The following is a 19,894-nucleotide window of genomic DNA, read 5'->3' on the forward strand; positions in this document are numbered from 1 at the left end:
ATACTGAATAATTTGAAACATACATTGAAAATAAAGCTTGTCAACTTACTGATCTTTCTTCTATTTTAGAATGACAATTACTGTCAACTTCTGTTTTGATTCTCATGCATTTCTTCAGGAGAAGGTTACGAATCCGTACAAATCCAGAGGAAGAAGAGGATCCTGAAGCAGAGGCTGAGTACCTTTGTGGCTCCCCTTCCCCAAATTTATACTATAGCATTTTATGTAACAACTGAGTTTTGAAATCCAGGGTTCTTATGTTGTTTTCTCTTTTCAGCAAAGGATCCCAAGCGAGAAACTTTGTCTAAGGAACTAGAGCAGCAAGAAAATATTTTGAAACAGTGTGTTGAAAGTCTTAAATTAATTGAAGCAAGTAGAGCGGCAGTTGTATCTCAGTTGAAAGAAGCTTTGCATGAGCAGGCAAGTTATCACTTCATATTCTCAATAGTTTGTGCTCAAATTCTGCTGTTACTAGGTTTCACATTGATATTTTCAGTTCCTGATACATCTTGCAATCCTCTGTATACATTTTCAGGAATCTGAACTGGAGAATGTTCGAACTCAAATTCAGGTATATATCATGATTGTTTAACTCAGAAAACTGTCCTATTTGGACTAGCTTTGTATTGGTAGTTTGATTCTTTAGTTTGATCACTGAAAAGCTCTTTCCAATTATTCTCTTAATTTTGCAGTCTCAAACCCTCCAAATTGAGTAGTTCGCCACATGGTGGTCTTTCGAGTAGTCCTCCTGTGGGCTCCATGCCAAAATCTTTCCCACCTTTTCAGCATCCAAGTAACCAACTTTTAGAAGAAAACGGTTTCCAACAGCAGAAGTACGTTATGATACTTGGCTATGATATACGTGTAATAAGGTCTAGGACTATATTGAACATGTTGTAATTTCAGGATTTCTCATGAGGTTATTCTTCCCTTCAGGTACGTGAAATATCATAAACGATGCTTGAATGATCGAAAGAAACTTGGAATCGGTTGCAGTGAGGTGGATTTCTGTCAACTTCCTATGAACAACCATATTTTTGTTACTATTATTTTTATTCAGTTTATAGTGAATTTGCTGCAATTGTGCAATTTTCTTTTTGTTAGATCTCTATAGAATCAAGGGTATGAGTTCCTATAAATAATGGTAGAAATGTCTGGCTAATATAATGGATGTCCTCTATCTGTTTGTATTTTTGCCTGCATAACTAGGTGGGATTCTTCTTCTTCTTCTTCTTCAGCCAAGCTAATTCTTCTTCTTCAGCCAAATCTGTCGCTTCTTCTTCGTTTTCTGCATAAATAGACAAAAATGAATGCTGAATTATTGCTCGATCTGCCAGCTCTGTTGATTTTGTTTGTTGTTGAGGTTAAAATGTAAAATTGAAATCTGATGAGTCTCCTTCTTCTCCTTTGATGTGAACTTCTTCTGTAAGTTTTAGATTTCTTGCTGAATTCTGAAGCTTTTGCTGTTGTAGACTCTAATTCTGCAATTTTATGTTCTGAATCTGAATTTTAAAATTGGAGATATGTGATTATTGAATTTTCTGCCGCTAGCTTTGCTGAATTGTTGCTGAGTAGTGAAAATTCTGCGTTTGATTTGGCCTGAATCTAGAAAATTGGAGGCTCCTGGAGTCGTTGATGATCATTGATTTGGCTGTGGTTACTGTTCTAAGGTCGTATAATGAGACTGGTCAGTTTTGGTTAGTTTTGGTACTTTTTCGAAAATTGATTTTATCTTAGTATCAAATTAAACACTGGTCAGTTTCACAATCACATTACTGAACTCAATTATCTTGTTTGTTTTTGTTTTGTTTTGTGTTTTTAATAAGAAATTATCACAATTGCAGGTGATGATGTTATTGTTAAATAAGCATTGGATGCAGCTGATGAGTTTCAACAGGGACGAATTCTATTACCGGTGAGTGCTTGTGTTGGTTCCTTTTTTTGTAACAAACGTGATTGATTTTAACTTGGGTGACTAACGAAAACCATTTGTTTATTGTTGACAGGCCCACAGAGCCGTTAGGATGGTGGGCCGGCGGCATTATATTGGGCGGAAGGGATGAGCTCAGCGGTGGTACATGGTTGGGCTCCACCAGAGATGGAAGGGTGGCTTTCCTCACCAATTTCAGGGAAGTTGAAAGGCTTTCCAAAATCCTTTTTATATATACAAAAAAGGTGTTTATTGCAATTGTTTCCTTGGTTGCAAACTAATAGTGCTATATGATCAATGAATAAACAAATGATTTGATTATACATACAGTGATAATTACGTAGAATCCACTTTCTAGAGACAGCTTTCTGATGAATGGTTATGCTCTAAATACTGGCCGTGCAGCTCAAGGAATGCCTATAAACAGCTGGATTTGTGAGTTTTAGTTACTTATGATAATGGGGCATTAAAGTATACAACCACTATTTGATAATGGTTCAATTGAGAGTTTTTGTTTAGCTCTTCGTATATTTTGGTATTAAAGTATATGATTGTACTTTGTTATGGCAGGTATACTTTATTTTGGATAATGCTACTACTTAGCAATCATTCAGCTACTATGTGGAGGTATTATGTCTCCAAATTTTACTACAGTACCTCCTTTACCCTCCCATAAGAAGCTCCAATTCTAAATAATATGCTTTATTTTTATTCAAGCATTCCAATTCACTCCAATTCTAATTTGGGTTTTAATTCTATTTCAGTCAGGAGATGTCAAAATTAACTTTCAATATGGAGCTTGATGCTGCCAATGCAACTTAGTTATCTATTAATATTTTAGATTATTCTATCTTTAAGTGCTAAGTGTAATTTGTGACATTCATGTAATATTGGGATGGTCATCTTATTTATTTTTGGTATTTTTTTATTAAGACAATGAGATATTGGCCAATGATGTTGAAAAATAACATCCAATTTTATAGGTATCATGTAATGAATATTATGTTTATTTATGTGATTTTTGGCTTTCTTTTTTCAATTTACAGTGTTTGATGGAGTAAATTTAGAAAACAAATTTAAAGTATTCATTTTGCAATGAAAAAATCTAAAAAAAATTCTATTTTATTTTACTGACGGAATTACAGACGGATTTTCTGTCTGTAATCAGAACGGGATGATTTTCCAAAGTTCAAATTACAGACGGAAAATTCGTCTGAAAATTCGTCTGTAATTACAGACAGAAAATCCGTCTAAAAATCCGTCTGTAATTACAGACGGAAAATCCGTCGGAAAGTTTGTCGCCTTTGGAAAATGGATAGAAAATTTACAGAGGGAAAATCCGTCGGTAATTGCTAAAAATCCGTCTGTAATTTTCCGACGGAAAAAAAATCCGTCGGTAAATAATTTCCGACGGGGCTTTTACAGAGGGACAAAATCCGTCGGTAATTTCGTCGGTAACCAAAAATCCGTCTGTAATAAAGACTAAATCCGTCTGTAAATCTGTCTGTATTAATCAATTTTCTAGTTGTGATCTTTATAATCAAGAATATTAGAAAAACTAATTTCTAAAATTATAGTGTTCAAAACACATCAATCAAATCAAAATTCGATTGTTTATGTACTAACGTTTAGCCTTAAAAAATTATCAAATCAAATTTGACCTTTATATATACACTTATATATAAGAAACAAACAAAAGATATTTTGCATCTTATTCCTTTTATTGTAATCAAAATCTCAATAATATTTAATAAATAAATAAAATCAAACAAAATATTTGATTATAAATATAACTTTTATATTAAAAAATGATAATTTAATCACAATTAAATAATTAACATTGAAATAAATTAACTATTAATTTATTAGAAAACCATCTCAATAGAAATAACTGCATCGCATGCTTAAAAAAATTTGAATTAATCCTATTAATTCACAAATTTAAGAAAATAGGAATAAAATTTAAACACAAAAAGCCAAAGCTCTGATACCACTGAAGGATTACCATGTGTTCATAATACACGCAGCGAAAGAAAATAAAGTAATCCTTAAAGATCTATTTTGTGCTTAAACTTTATTCCAATAATATATAGATAGTAGATCAGATCTAAATACCTTTAGACGCTTTTAGTAAAAATCACTTTCTCCTTCGATGGTACGAAGGCGCTATGCGTATCCACACCGAGACCAACCTTTGCTGTCAACTCCTTGACTAATGGACATCTGATCTAAATTGAGAAACCTCTTGCAACTCTTTGCATGCCATAAAATTCTTCTCAAAGAATCAGGCTCACATACATTTATGTGTATAGAGGTAAAGGAATAAAACCCTTGTGTTTTATTCTCGTCTCTTTCACATTCCTCTACTCTTGGCATACATATATATAGTATGAGATTTGTTACTGATTTTAAATTTTGATTCTCAATTTAAATTTAAATCATATCTTGTTATTTTAAACTTGAATCTTTCAAATTTATGAATCATATCATAACTCAATTTGAAACAGAATCAGTTAGGATCTCATCCAAATTTAGAATTCAAGTTTAGAAATAGAATAACTAATTATTCTCAAATCTCATATAATATTCTCAATTATCATACTATTATTATATTCTTGGTGCTAGCAAAAAATATAATAATATTCCATTTGAATTAATATAATTATTTATTTGATCAAATCAAATTAATAATTAAATAATTCTACAGCAAAGATTAGAACACTCGTTAGTGTGTGACCCCATAGGTTCAATACTAAGCGGGTAGTAAATTAGTCATACTAAATTTACTAATCAAGGTTGGCGTCTAGCAACACTCCTCAACGACCCGATAGTATGAAGTAATATATTTTTACTAAGAACCTTAGAAGAACAAAGTATAATTCCTTCCATCTTTCCAGCTCTTGGTTAACTCTTAGAGTATGGTTTAATTGTCAAACTCTAACTTGTTACCATTATTATAATGAACTGTGAATGACCTAAGAAACTCATTTCTTCATTCATTCAATCCCCTTGGCCAAGGTTTTATTCATCTCAGTCATTATAATCATAGAGCTCAAACTCTTTACCGAGAGTTGACAGATTTCTTATTGACTAATCATTAATTCTACAAGTATTTAAATCATACCCAATATCCATTCAACTAGCACCCTAGGGTATTAGGTGTCCGGAATCAAAGTATAATAAATACATTGTTAATTACTATGACAGTCGCAGGTCAAAGGAAACTCTATTACTGTGTTCATCTTGAGAATATCCTATTGACAAATATACGGTAATTATAACCATTAGGAATTCTCAAAGTGAGTCAGTTCAATGGTCATATCTCTATATGCACCATATATATATATAATTTAATAAATGAGATCTATTAATCTTCATCCAATGAAGACCATTATATATATATTGATCTTTTCGGATTATTAATGTCCTTTTTAATAATCCTATGACCAAGAACAATTTAGATTAAATTACAAAAGATTTATCTCTCAATATTATGATCACTATCACAATGATAAATCTCTAAATTTAATCAAGGACATTATTATATTAACATTTTAATATAATAACAATAACAAATTATTTGACACATGATTGATTGGATTGTGGTCATACTACTTATTCCCAACAAAAATAAAACCAAATTCCATATATCAGTCCTTGTTGTTTAATATGATTTCACTGTTGAAAGTAAAAAAGTTTAATTAATCAAACTCCAGGATATGCATATGTGATAAGACCTTGCTATGTGGTGAATTACGATAGATAATCATAACATAAAATAAATACATTGTTATTTGTCTATATTCTAATAGTATTAGTATTTAATAAAATCTAATAATCCGATAATGATAACTTTGTGTTGAACTATATATTAATTATTCAATTTAATTCTAAAAAAATATAATATTAATTTTTATCTATTTGAACACTCATAAATTACTAACAATAACTTAGAGCAATTTCAGTTATACATAAAAATTGAGCTAAAACCAGAATCTAAACCTTACTTATTTTTATTTTCTCCCATATTAGTCATGCTCTGATCTTCATTATTGGAATGAATTTCCTTTTCCCTCTTACTCCATTGAAAAAGACTATCTATCTTTACAAGAGAGAGAACTGAGAAGGGTGAGTGTGAAGGGAATCCACCTCCACATTTATAGATTTAACTTATTTCTTGAAAAATAGGAGTAGAGGTATTGTTTCTTTTTAATAATTACTCAAAAGTGACACATGTTGGAAAGAAAAGATTGATATATCTAATGGTGTAGGGTTTCCTTCATAAGACATGCATCAGGCACCATAATTAATTATTAAAAAAATAGATAAAAAGGGCACCCAAATAAATAAGACAGTAAACATTAATATTAATAACAATGATGAAAGAAAATAGAAAATAGAAGATGCTAGCTATAAACAATGGTGCAAAGCAAAGAGCCAAAGGATTAGAAGAAAGAAACAGACAGTATTGGTGCTACATTACTACAATTTCATAAAAGACCTAAATTAAAACTAATTAAACTAGTAACAACAAACACACGCATATGCTATTCATCTTAACTAATAACCTACTAATTTAAATTTGATTAAAGAAAGAAATAAAAGAAGGTTTGATTTTCATGACAAAATTATGACGAATGACGATAGGATAGTGCTAAATCAGATATTGCAAGTTGAACTGCATTCAAGTTGGAATATAAAACTGGCACACTGCTACACTTTCATGCTAATCATATAATGTCCACAAGAATAATTAAGGCTAGTGCATTGGCCTGATGCTACACTGCCACACTTTCAGTCGATAATCAAAACTTAAATAAGAAAAAATAGTTTTAAGAGTTTCGATTAAAAAAAATTATTGTTTTTACTAGCTATATTAAAAAATCAAGCTAAACTAATGCAGTCTTAATAATCCATTTTATAAGTTGATGAGATGTTATAATGTCCCACCGACCTTTATGAGAACTGCAATAATGACGATGTCATCTTCATGCCATCTTGAAGAGGAGACGACGTCAGAGGAGAGACCGAAGAGGAAATGATAACAAAGGAGAGCCCGAAGACATGGCGACACCACGAGCTCCAAAAGACCTTCGTCGGATGGAGACCTTTGGCGGTGGCCATGGCCGTTCGTTGGTGACAACGTCAGTGTTAGCGAAGATTGGTTGCGCTGGTGAGGAAGAGGGATGACGGTTGGGTCAAGGTCTTTAAGGTGGAGGGACTTGACATTGAGAGTGGACAGTACGGCGACGATTGTTTCTGGTGGTGGTGGGGCAGAGTTCTTCGTGGATGGGGGCTTTGGGAGGGATGGATTAGATAGGGTTCATCATTTTCTTTTCTGAAGAGACAATGGGATTTAAGGGGAATTGGGGATCAAATTAGGGAGTTGGGGAAATTGAAAATGGAAGAAATGATACTGCTTGGGAAGGGCAGGGTTTACAAAAATTTTTGAAAAAACCGTGACTATAGACCACTTTAGGCCAGGGTAAAAAACCGTGACCATATATACTTTAGGTTACTCTTTTTCGAAAAATTGTGACTATAGACCCTTTTAGGTCACCCTTTCATAAAACCGTGATCATAGACCTTTTAGGTCATCCCCCAAAACCGTGACCATACATACCTTAGGTCACCCTAAAAAATCGTGACCATAAACCCTTTTAGGACACTCTCAAAAATTGTGACCATAGACCCCTTTAAGTTATCCCCTAAAATCGTGACCATAGACCCTTTTAGGTCACCCTTTTTTGAAAATGTGACTATAGACCCTTTTAGGTCACCCACAAAAATCATGACCATAGACCCCTTTAGGTCACCTTCTAAAACCGTAACTACAGGCCCTTTTAGGTTACCATTTTTCGAAAAATCATGACCATAAACCCATTTTGGTCACGGTAAAAAACCGTGACCATAGACCCCTTTAGGTCACCTCTCAAAACCGTGACCATAGACCCTTTTAGGCCACCATTTTTTAAAAAACCGTGACCATAGCCTTTTTTTGTCACGGTTTTTTACTGTGACCAAAAAAACCGTGACCTTAGACCCAAAATGTTGTAGTGTTAGGCGACAATTTGGTTTCGTGTTCCTCATCAAGAACGAAGTCTAGACAAAGCACACGGGGAAGTCCTGACTAGTCCTAAGAATCTTGACTGGTCCACATCCACGACTCATTCATTTTGGTGATGTAGTGGACGAACAGGTATAATCACGTTCTTATTGAGCTCCCCATGCCTCCACAACATCCCTAAGATATTTACATGTATTGGTACCGTGCAAAATATGGCAACCACTTGAAATTGTCAGATCTTGTAGTGCAAGAGAATAATGAGGGTAATCCCGTTAGTGATGATGATAATCAAGAGCAGGAGCCATAGTCACCACCACTGCCACCACCACCACTACCTCCACAACAACAGTCCTCGATCCCATATGTACCTCAAACATAGTTTACCCCGTCATACTGATAAACCACTATTTTATGGTTTATCTTGTGCTCAATTGAGTGATTTTTATCAACTCTTTACCCACTTATTCATACTATTTGTATGGTTTTATATTTGCCTTCCTAATTATGTGCTTTGATTGAAAACATGCTTCTTTGGCCTTAAGTTCCCTATGTTTAATCCTCTCTTATTACCATTAGATGTCTTGATATATGTGTTAAGTGATTTCAGAGTTTATAGGGCAGGAATGGCTCAGAGGATGGAAAAGAAGCATGCAAAAGTGGAAGGAATACAAGAAGTTGGAGAAATTGCTAAGCTGTCTGGCCTGACATCTTTGCACTCAAATGGCTATAACTTTAGCTACAGAGGTCCAAATGATGCGGTTCTAGTTGCGTTGGAAAGCTAACGTCCGGGGCTTCGATTTGATATATAATATGCCATAGTTGCCCTAACTCTAGGTGACACGAACGCGTGCTTCACGCGGACGCGTCGCAGTGACGAAAATCAGCGTGGCAGATTTCCTCTCCAGCGATTTCTGGGCTGTTTTCGACCCAGTTTTCGGCCCAGAAAGTACAGATTAGAGGCTATAAAGTTGGGAAGCCATTCATTCATAAGGAGAAGCTCACAATACACAATTTTAGAATTTAGATGTAGTTTTTAGAGAGAGAGGTTCTCTCCTCTCTCTTAGGATTTAGGATTAGGATTTTTCTTACTTTCAGGATTGTTTCTTTTTATCAGGTTCAATTTTCCTTTTATTTTTCCAATTTAATTTATGAACTTTTCCATGTTACATTTGATATCTTTATTAGTACAAATTGAGGTATTTCAGCTTATGAATGTTTTATTCTATTTATGAATGCTTTTAATTTAATTTAGATATTTTCTTCCTTTTGGCTTTGGTTAAGTAATTGATAACGCTTGAGCTGTCAAATAAAGTAGTGGTTGAAATTGGGAGTTGCTCCAATAACTCTAGTCTTTCCATAGGAATTGACTAGGACCTGAGGATTAAGCTAATTAATCCACTTGATTTACCTTCGTAGTTAGAGGTTAACAAAGTGGGATTAAAATCCAATTCTCATCACAATTGATAAGGATAGGACTTCCAATTCTATTGCCTTGCTAAGAGTTTATTTTATTATTACTATTTTATTTTTCTTATCATTTAACATACTGCTTCCTTACTTTCAAAACCCCCAATTTACAAGACTCATAACCAATAATAAGAACATACTTCCCTGCCATTCCTTTAGAAGATGACCCGATGTTTAAATACTTCGGTTATCAATTTTTAAGGGGTTTGTTACTTGTGACAACCAAAACGTTTGTAAGAAAGGTTGACTGCTTGGTTTAGTAACTATACTTGCAACGAGAGTTTACTATAACTTCTAAACCATCAATCTTCAGTTCTTTCAAAATGGTGCCGTTGCCGGGGAATTGCAAACGTGTGCCTTATTATTGGTTATTATAAATATTTATTTTTTGCTTGTTTATTTGTTTTTATTTTTATTTTTATTTTTGCTTTTTCGTAAATTAAGAGGTTATTGATTTTTATTCAGTTATAAAAAAAATTTTTAGATTTTTATTTTAAAATTTTTATCTTATCTTATCTTATTTCAAAAATCAAATTTCAAAACTCAAATTTAAAAATTTTCAAATTTCAAATTTCAAATTTCAAAAAATTTAAAATTCAAATTTCAAAATTCAAATTTCAAAATTTCAAAATTCAAAATTTAAATAACTTTTAATTTAAAATTTGTTTCTATTTTCGTTTTTAATTTTTATTTACTATTATGAGTTCTCACCCCTCTCGCTTTGAGTTTGGTTCTAAATCTGTTGGAAGGAGTGGAAGCTATAACAGGAATATGCATCAAGGTCTAAGCAATCAAAGATGGATGGAGCCAAGAGGATCTGATCAACCCTTTAGGCAACAACACCCTCCAAGATATCATGGGCAAGGACCACTCTACAATGCATACCAAGCTGATAGATATGGTGGACCCCCTTGTAATTACCAACAAGTCCCACCCTGTGCTTATGAACCACCTCCCCAACACAACTTTGAACCACCACACTCACAAGCCAAATACCACCATTCACCTTCATATGATCCTAACCCTCATCCACCATACCAACCACCTTATGAACCATATGAACCATATATAGAACCACCCCAATTCCAACCCAATTACTCCCAAGAACCACCACCTCCCTATGCATCATGTCCATATCCATCACCCCAAGAATCAACGGAGAAACTCAAGGAAACATTTGAAAAATTTAATGCCACACTTCATCAATTGAATCAAGCAATAAATCAATTAGCTTCCCGATGTTCAGACACTCAAGGAACCCCCATGGCTTCATGTGGACAATCTAATGAAGGACGTAGCATGAAGGAGACATTAGAAACTCCGGTGGACAGTAAAGAGCATAAATTTGTACTGGAACAAGTGGAGGAAGCCGGAATTATTGAAGAAGAAGAAGTAGTTGCAGACTTAGGAGATGCAGAACCTCCATGGGAAAGTCCAGCCATAGAACCTCCTTCAAAGATGTTTGAAATTGATGTTGAGGAGGGTGTACAACCTCCAAGGCATATCATGGCTAAAGACTTTGAAGAGGTTGATCAAGAGATGGAAATTAAAGAAGAAAAAGCACTACCTCCCATGCCCTTGGTAAGTAATGAAGAAGAGATTGAATTGGAAGAAAGCTACCAAGAGGAAGAGGTTGAAATTAAAGAAGTTTGCAAAGAGGTGGAAGTGGTCAAAGAAGAACACAAAGGAGTGGAGCTTGCAAGATCATTAGAAACCCCTCCCCCTAAGTTGCCATCATCCTTCACAACATTCAAGTGGGTAAAATTCATATCCCTTAGCTTTCTAATTCCACTTGAATATGGGCTACTGGAGACGGATGGTCAACTTAGAGCTCTTTGTGGCATTAAGAGTAAGAGGAAGATGGTCAGTGGTAAGAATTATCCTGCAAGGTTCATTATAGTTGGAAGCTTTAATTTTAAACGCAAAGGTTGGTGTAGAGCTCAATTGAATGGGTCTGGGAAGTTGTTTGGACGCTTCAATGAGAATTCTAAGGCTGAACCACCCGGATGGAATCATGATAATCAACTTGAAGACGGGTGTAGAAACAAGATTTGGGATCCCAGAGGCCATTGGAATTACAAACATTGGTGGGGATTCAAGGATCAGTACAAGCACAAGCCACCATAACAAAGGACTCCCCAAATGTCCAACTTAAGGACTTTAACTAAAAGTGCTAGGTGGGAGACAACCCACCATGGAATGATCGTTCCTTTTTCATTTTTTATTTAGTTTTATTTGTTTTCGAATTTTATTTTATTTTATTATATTGAACCTGGAGTTTTGCATAACATTCATATTAGCATTACATTATGCATACCACAAAAAAAAAAAAAAATACGCACGCGACGCGGTAGCGTCGATGACGCGTCCGCGTCACCAGTGCGTTTGAAAGAAAAGAAAAGTGAACAGAGAGTCACACGAAAAGCGTGGCTGGAGGCGTGCCTTTGGCACAAATCACCCCACGCGACCGCGTGGCCCTGTAAATCGACGTAAAAAAGGTGTATGGTCGAAAGTTGAGCTGGAATTGGGCTGGACTCGTGCTAGAAGCACAAGCCCAATAACGTGATCGCGTGCCCCATGCGATCGCGTCATTTTTAAAAGAAAGGCCATTCATGCGATCGCGTCAACCACGCGACCGCGTCACCCAAAAATTTGGCAAAAAGAGTTTCGAACAGAGAGTTGTGCGAGTGCGAGGCTGCCCTCGCGCCAGTAGCACAAAACAAGTCATGCGTCCGCGTGACCGACGCAACCGCGTCGATTCATATAAGCGCAGTTCGCGCGAACGCGTACCCCACGCGTCTGCGTCGCCCGCGTCGCACAACTTATCCAGATCAGCGCCAATTATCTTATCTTTTCTTTTCTAATCCTAATTTCTTCTATCTTTTCTTCTTTCTTTCTTACTTTATTTCTTTCACTTCTCATTTTTCTTATCTTTATTTTTATTTTACTTAATTTATTTGCATATTTCATTCATTGCATTTTAATTTTGTGCATATTTTTTTTCTTTTCTAAATTTATTATTTTACCATTGGTGTTAATTTTCTTATTTAACTGTTGCATCTTCTCTTGAATTATTTTGGGTGCTTAGTGACTTGTTTTATTCTGGTTAGGTAATATTATTTAAATCAATGCCAATCTTTTATATCTGTATTACTTTTGCATTGACATGAATTTATATTATCTCTCCTTCCCCACTCTCTTCCCCATTAGATTTTATAAAGTATTAGAACTATGATTCATACTTAATATTTCGACCTTGCAACCGGACTTTAATAAATTTTTATTAGAAGATACGTAAGTTAGAATAAATAAAAAAATTTTGATTCTTTCAAATAAAATTGCCATTGTTTGTCTTTTTTTTTATCAAAGCAAAAAAATATCTTTTGATTTCTTTTTTCATTCTTTATTCCCTTTTTCTATTCGAAATCTTATTGTTGGGTCAACCCCCCTTCTTTTGTTTGTCCACTACATAATGTGGTATTCTTATTTGATGCAATTCGAACAGATCTGAAGGATAAAACAATTAAAAAAAAAAGTTCATCATCACGATTTCTAAATCGTTCATTCCAATCGCCAATCTATAATTCCAAAAAAAGTAGGATATTTCGGGGAGTGGTTGGTTTGCTAGAAAAATTACAAATTTTGCATCATTGGTATGCCATGTGCTTCTATTATTTTCTCACGAACATGTTGAAGCTTCCATGTAAATGAGACCCTTATTATTTGGCATTAACACCCATATTTTATTTATGTTTTTATCTTTATTTCTGGGTTACTTTCCTTCTTTTTCTCTTCTTTCATGATGGCCACCGAGGAAGGGAAAGGGAAAGCTTCTAACTGGGGAGACAGGCAAGTCAATCTGCACAATCTATAGAGAAAGACATCAGTTGGAGCAGCCCGTCCACTTGTACATCTTAGCATGCACCGAGGACGGTGCAATCTTTAAGTGTGGGGAGGTCGATACCGATCTCCATGGGTTAGCTATTTTCCTCTTTTCAACACCATTGTTTTATTTTCCTTGTTAGTTGTTGCATTTACATATTTAATTGCATGTTTGTTTAATTTTATGCATTTAGTTACTACTTGGTTGAAGTAATATTTTCTTTTTCAAGAAATTTTTATAGTATTTCACTAATTTAAATTGAAAAAATTTTTGTGTTAAACTTATCAGAAGTTGTATTTGGAACATAGTTTAAAAAGCTAAGAACACACAACCTGTGAGATTTTGAGCTTATTTACATGGTTACATTATTTAACCATAAATTTTTATTCTTGTGTGTTTTCTTCTCTATAATTGCAATCTTTGCTTTGTTCCATTCTATATGTCCATTATTTAGTGTATTTACATGCTTGCATATGATTGAGGCCATTATTTGATTTTAGCTCACTTATCCCAAATAAGCCTACCTTTTACATCACCCTTGTTAGCCACTTTGAACTTTTTAACCCCCTTCTATTTCATAACCACATTACTAGCCTTAAGCAGAAAAAAAAAATAAAAAAAAAATCCCAAGTTGAATCCTTGGTTAGCTTAAGATAGATATTGTGTATAATTTAAGTGTGGGGAATTTTATGGGAACATGGGATGATATGAAAAAGTAGGGAATTAAATTAAATAAGTTATTTGAAAATTTGGGAAGCATGCTCATATGAAATCAAAATAATTAAATTACCATGTGCATTGAAAAAAAATATTAAATAATTAAATAAGGGGATACAAAAAAAAGGAAAAGAAAAGAAAAGAGAAGAAAAATAATATTACCCCAAATGCAAAATAAAAAGAATCAATGCACATGGGACAAAATTCAAAAATAAGTTTGATACTTGAGCATGTAATACAAAAGTAGGAAAAATTTGGGTAGCTAGGTAAAGTATTTTAAAATTGTATAAAGTATGTATATGTTAGGTGAGATCTTAGATTAATCAAGGATTCACTTTATAAAGCTCACTTGGCCATACATATATCCTTACCTTTACCTCAGCCCCATTACAACCCTAAAAAGACCTCATGATGTTTGCATTGGCACATTAAATATTTGTTGATTGATTAGATGAAGAACAAAGTTTAGAAAGCATGATTAGAGAAGAGTAGAGTGAATTACCCTATACACTTGAGAGACTAGAGTGATATACACTACCAGTAAGGGTTCAATGCTTGATTATATGTTCCCTGCTTTCATGAGCTATCTTCTTACAAGTTTACTTGTCTTTTATTATATAATTTGAATTAGTAGAATTTGATTTTTATTTGTCTTGGAGAACTTATTTACTTTTAACCAAGTAGGTAGAAACATCTTAGCATATAGTTGCATTCATATAGATAGGTTGCATTTTATACATTTTACCATTCCTCTTCACTCCTTTATAGTTTCTCTTGAGCTTAGCATGAGGACATGCTATTGTTTAAGTGTGGGGAGGTTGATAAACCATTATTTTATGGTTTATATTGTGCTCAATTGAGTGGTTTTTATCAACTCTTTACCCACTTATTCATACTATTTGCATGGTTTTACATTTGCCTTCCTAATTATGTGCTTTGATTGAAAACATGCTTCTTTGGCCTTAAGTTCCCTATGTTTAATCCTCTCTTATTACCATTAGATGTCTTGATATGTGTGTTAAGTGATTTCAGAGTTTATAGGATAGGAATGGCTCAGAGAATGGAAAAGAAGCATGCAAAAGTGGAAGGAATACAAAAAGTTGGAGAAATTGCTAAGTTGTCCGGTCTGACCTCTTCGCACTCAAACGGCTATAACTTTAGCTACAGAGGTCCAAATGATGCGATTTCAGTTGCGTTGGAAAGCTAATGTCCGGGGCTTCAATTTAATATATAATATGCCATAGTTTCCTTGACGCTAGGCGACGCGAACGCGTGCTCCACACAGACGCATTGCAGTGACGACAATCAGCGTGGCAGATTTCCTCTCCAGCGATTTCTGGGCTCTTTTCGACCCAGTTTTCGGCCCAGAAAGTACAGATTAGAGGCTATAAAGTGGGGGAAGCCATTCATTCATAAGGAGAAGCTCACAATACACAATTTTAGGATTTAGATGTAGTTTTTAGAGAGAGAGGTTCTCTCCTCTCTCTTAGGATTTAGGATTAGGATTTTTCTTACTTTTAGGATTGTTTCTTTTTATCAGGTTTAATTTTTCTTTTATTTTCTCAATTTAATTTATGAACTTTTCCACGTTACATTTGATATCTTTATTAGTACAAATTGAGGTATTTCAGTTTATGGATGTTTTATTCTATTTATGAATGCTTTTAATTTAATTTAGATATTTTCTTCCTTTTGGCTTTGGTTAAGTAATTGGTAACGCTTGAGCTGTCAAATAAAATAGTGGTTGAAATTGAGAGTTGCTCCAATAACTCTAGTCTTTCCATAGGAATTGACTAGGACCTGAGGATTAAGCTAATTAATCCACTTGATTTACCTTCATTGTTAGAGGTTAACAAAGTGGGATTAAAATCCAATTCTCATCACAATTGATAAGGATAGGACTTCCAATTCTATTTCCTTGCCAAGAGTTTATTTTATTATTACTATTTTATTTTTCTTATCATTTAACATACTGCTTCCTTACTTTCAAAACCCCCAATTTACAAGACTCATAACCAATAATAAGAACATACTTCCCTGCAATTCCTTGAGAAGACGACCCGATGTTTAAATACTTTGGTTATCAATTTTTAAGGGGTTTGTTACTTGTGACAACCAAAACGTTTGTAAGAAAGGTTGATTGCTTGGTTTAGTAACTATACTTGCAACGAGAGTTTACTATAACTTCTAAACCATCAATCTTCAGTTCTTTCACATACCCATTACATCAGCAGTATTAGAGGTCGACGGCATACTCCAATCCATTTAGTATCTCTCGCACTTCCAAGGCCTCATTCTGCCTATCGAAGCAATTTAACTGGATGTTTTTTATGCAAGTTGATTTGCATGCAATTTTAATGTCACAAGCTCATCAAAAACATGTCCAGCATTAATTCGAGCCTCTGCCTCAACTCTTTTTTGGGTGAACAACTCATTAAACCTGTAGAATGTTCCTTTGACAAGTTCAGTGACATGGAGATTACGGGCACTCTTCAAGACTGAGATGATGCATTGCACTAGGTTCGTGGTCATGTGACCCCATCAATAACCACCATTGATTGCCAATGCAAACTATTCATGGAAGATTCGGTTTAACCAGTTAGTGTAAGCCTCGCTCCATTCTCGTAAATGCTGGTAATGCATGTCGTATTCGCGAACTATCCTCAAATATCATGCGCAATAAAAAAAACAAAGAGAAACACTATAAATGAGAAACAATATATAAAGGTAACTCTGTTAATAACAAATTTCAACATACTCAACGTTAACTATATTGACGACAAGCTTTTGCAGGTATGGTGCCTTGAACTTTATCAAAAAATTTGTCTCTGTATGCCTGATGCAAAACATGTGGAAAGCTCTAGGAGGCGACTAAACTCCGTTACTACGGGCAACAACTGCATTGATGGATCCGTGTCGGTTAGAGATCAGTCACACCATCCTGAGTCTCCACATGTTGTCGCAGGTTATTAAGAAAAAAGTGTCACGTATCAGAAGTCTCTCCCTCCAAAATGGCAAATGCAATTGGGACGATATTGTTGTTACTATCGTGTGAAACTGCAACCAACAAACAATCCTTATACTTTCCATACAAGTGAGTCTCATCCACCTGGACAACTGGTTTACAATGTCTAAATGCTCTAATGCAAGGGTGACGAACGGATTTCTGCTGGTAAAGAAATTTTATAAGAATAATCGTGTTGTAGATATAGTTTCTAAACCAACAGAAAATCCTTTCGTACAAAAGTTTGGTTATCACAAGTAACAAAACCCAATAAAATTTATAACCGAAGTATTTAAACATCGGGTCATCTCTCAAGAAATTGCAGGGAGGTATGATTTATTATTGGTTATGGAAAACAATATTTTTGGGTTTTGAATAATGAACAGGAAAGTAAATTGCAAGATTAAAATAACTAATAAAGTTCTTAGCAAGATATGAAAACTGGACGTCCTATCCTAGTTATCCTTATCAATTGTGATGAGAATTGGATTTTGCTCCCACTTTGTTAACCTCTAACTATGAAGAAAAGTCAAATGGATAAATTAATTCGATTCCTCAGGTCCTAGTCAATTCCTAAGAAAAGACTAGAGTTATTGGAATACAAATCAACTAGCAAGATAAAAATTATCAATCACAAGGAGTTTGATAACTTAAGTGTCTCCAATTAATCAATTCAAGCTAAGAATGTAAAAAGCTAAATTAAAATCATAAATCTGAAATACCTCAAATTGCATTAAATAGAAAATCAAATTAAACATGAGAATTCATGAACCAAATAGCAACATAAAGTAATCAACAAAGGGAATAAATAAACTAGAAAGCTAGAACAAATAGAAGTAGAGAGAAATTAAATTAAAAGAACATTGAACCTGGAAATTGAAAGAAGAAATCCTAAATCCTAAAACCTAAGAGAGAGGAGAGAGTCTCTCTCTCTCTCTCTCTCTCTCTCTCTCTCTAAAACTACATCTAAAACCTAAAAATTATGAATTATGAATGTTGTATGAGTTGTTGTTATGAATGGATGCGTTCCCCCACTTTATAGCCTCTAATCTGTGTTTTCTGGGCCGAAAACTAGGCCAGAAACAGTCCAGAAATCGCTGATTGCGAATTCTATCACGCTGATTTTCGTCACTGCGACATGTCCGCGTGGAGCATGCATTCGCGTCACCTATCTGTATGGCCACTATAGCAAATTATATATCATTTCGAAACTCCGGACGTTAGCTTTCCAACGCAACTAAAATCACATCATTTGGACCTCTGTAGCTCAAGTTATGACCGTTTGAGTGCGAGGAGGTCAGGCTGGACAGCTTAGCAATTTCTTCAACTTCTTGTATTCCTTCCATTTTTGCATGCTTCCTTTCCATCCTCTAAGCCATTCCTGCCCTATAAATCCTGAAATCACTTAGCAAACATATCACGGCATCAAATGGTAATAAGAGAGGTTTAAACATAGGAAATTTAAGACCAAAGAAACATGTTTTCAATCATAGCACAAGATTGGGAAGGAAAATGTAAAACTATGCAAATCATATGAATAAGTGAGTAAAGAGTTGATAAAAACTCCTCAAATTAGCACAAGATAAACCATGAAATAGTGGTTTATCAACTTTCCCACACTTAAACATTAGCATGTCCTCATGCTAAGCTCAAGAGAAACTATAAAGAATGAAGAGGAATGGTAAGATATATGAAATGCAACCTATCTATATGAATGCAACTATATGCAAAAAATGATTCTGCCAACTTGGTAAAAAGTAAATAAACCTCTCAAGAACAAATATGAACTGGATTTCACTAATTTAAATCATAAAAATGAAGTACAAATAGACTTGCAGAAGAAAATAGCTCATGAAAACCGGGAACAAAGAATCGAGCATCGAATCCTCACTGGAAGTGTATGCACTCTAATCGCTCAGGTGTTTAAGGTTCGATCTCTCAATTCTCTACTAACCTTGCTTTCTAACGCTTACTCTTCATCTAACAATCAACATAAATTTAATACACAGATACACATATCAAGAGGTCTTTTAAGGGTTGTAATGGGGTTAGGGTCAAGGTAGGATTGTATTTGGCCAAGTGGACTAAAATTTGAATCCTTAATTAACTTAAACTTTTCCCATCTAACTTAAGACAATCCATGTAATCATAATACAACATCTAACTATCCATTAACCATGTTTTCCACATATTCATGCATCCTAATTTCGAGTACCGTACATATGCATTACTATCACCATTTACTTTGGGGCATTTTGTCCCCTTTTATTATTTGCTCTTTTTCTTTTCTTTTTCTCCTTTAATTTTTTCTTTTTCTCTCTTTTTTTTCTTTTGTTTTTCTTAATGCATATGATTAAATTATTGAATGCATGAATATGTCCTAAACATTTCTTTCACATTTTCATAAAGATATATAACACCCAATTCTTAAACCAATGTTTCCAAACCCACTTTCCCCACACTTAATTCATGAGCACTCTCACTAGTCTAAGCTAACCAAGGATTCAAATTAAGGACATTATTGTTTTCCGCTTAGAGTTAGTGATGAGCTAAAGTAAAGAACAAATGGGTATAATAGGCTTAAAATTGGTTTGCAAGGGATAATGAAAGGTAAGGCCATATGGGTATGTAAGCTCAGTGAAACAAAGCCCTCAATCATATAAGTGTATGCATACATCAAACCATGAAAATGTAGAATTAAGCAAGACAAAGATCACAATTTTTAGAGAGAAAAATACACACTAAAACAGAATATTGGTTGATAAAATACAACCAATTCAAATAAGCTCAAAATCTCACAGGTTTTATGTGTTCGAGCTCTAAACC

General features: G+C 34.3%; 1 protein-coding gene and 1 pseudogene across 2 annotated transcripts; both read left to right on the forward strand.

Moving 5' to 3' along the window:
- Positions 1–389: 389 nt before the first annotated feature.
- Positions 390–1,911, forward strand: LOC107611922 (la-related protein 1A). 2 transcript variants are annotated; one of them, XR_015896824.1, is made up of 6 exons: positions 390–420; positions 536–571; positions 693–833; positions 937–1,000; positions 1,610–1,687; positions 1,845–1,911. XR_015896824.1 is itself a non-coding variant. In XM_088497471.1 (6 exons), exons 1-5 carry the CDS (start codon positions 413–415, stop codon positions 1,634–1,636), a joined length of 276 nt encoding a protein of 91 aa, XP_088353597.1. In that variant the 5' UTR covers positions 390–412; the 3' UTR covers positions 1,637–1,670; positions 1,845–1,910. The 2 variants fall into 2 exon arrangements, 1 of the variants encoding a protein (XP_088353597.1); XM_088497471.1 differs by having other exon boundaries at positions 1,610–1,670; positions 1,845–1,910.
- A 5,205-nt stretch (positions 1,912–7,116) lies between these two features.
- LOC148548091 (uncharacterized) overlaps positions 7,117–19,894 on the forward strand; it is an 89,656-nt pseudogene continuing 76,878 nt past the window's right edge.

This window comes from Arachis ipaensis, chromosome B8 (genome assembly GCF_059453495.1).
Source record: "Arachis ipaensis isolate K30076 ecotype BB chromosome B8, ASM5945349v1, whole genome shotgun sequence".
Taxonomy (NCBI): Eukaryota; Viridiplantae; Streptophyta; class Magnoliopsida; order Fabales; family Fabaceae; genus Arachis; species Arachis ipaensis.

Excerpts from the sequence above, each read along its gene's own strand:
- LOC107611922 (XM_088497471.1), top strand. Across the intron at positions 572-692 it reads ATGTTCGAACTCAAATTCAG|TCTCAAACCCTCCAAATTGA; the intron begins GTATATATCATG and ends TTAATTTTGCAG. Across the intron at positions 1,001-1,609 it reads TTGGAATCGGTTGCAGTGAG|AAAATTGGAGGCTCCTGGAG; the intron begins GTGGATTTCTGT and ends GCCTGAATCTAG.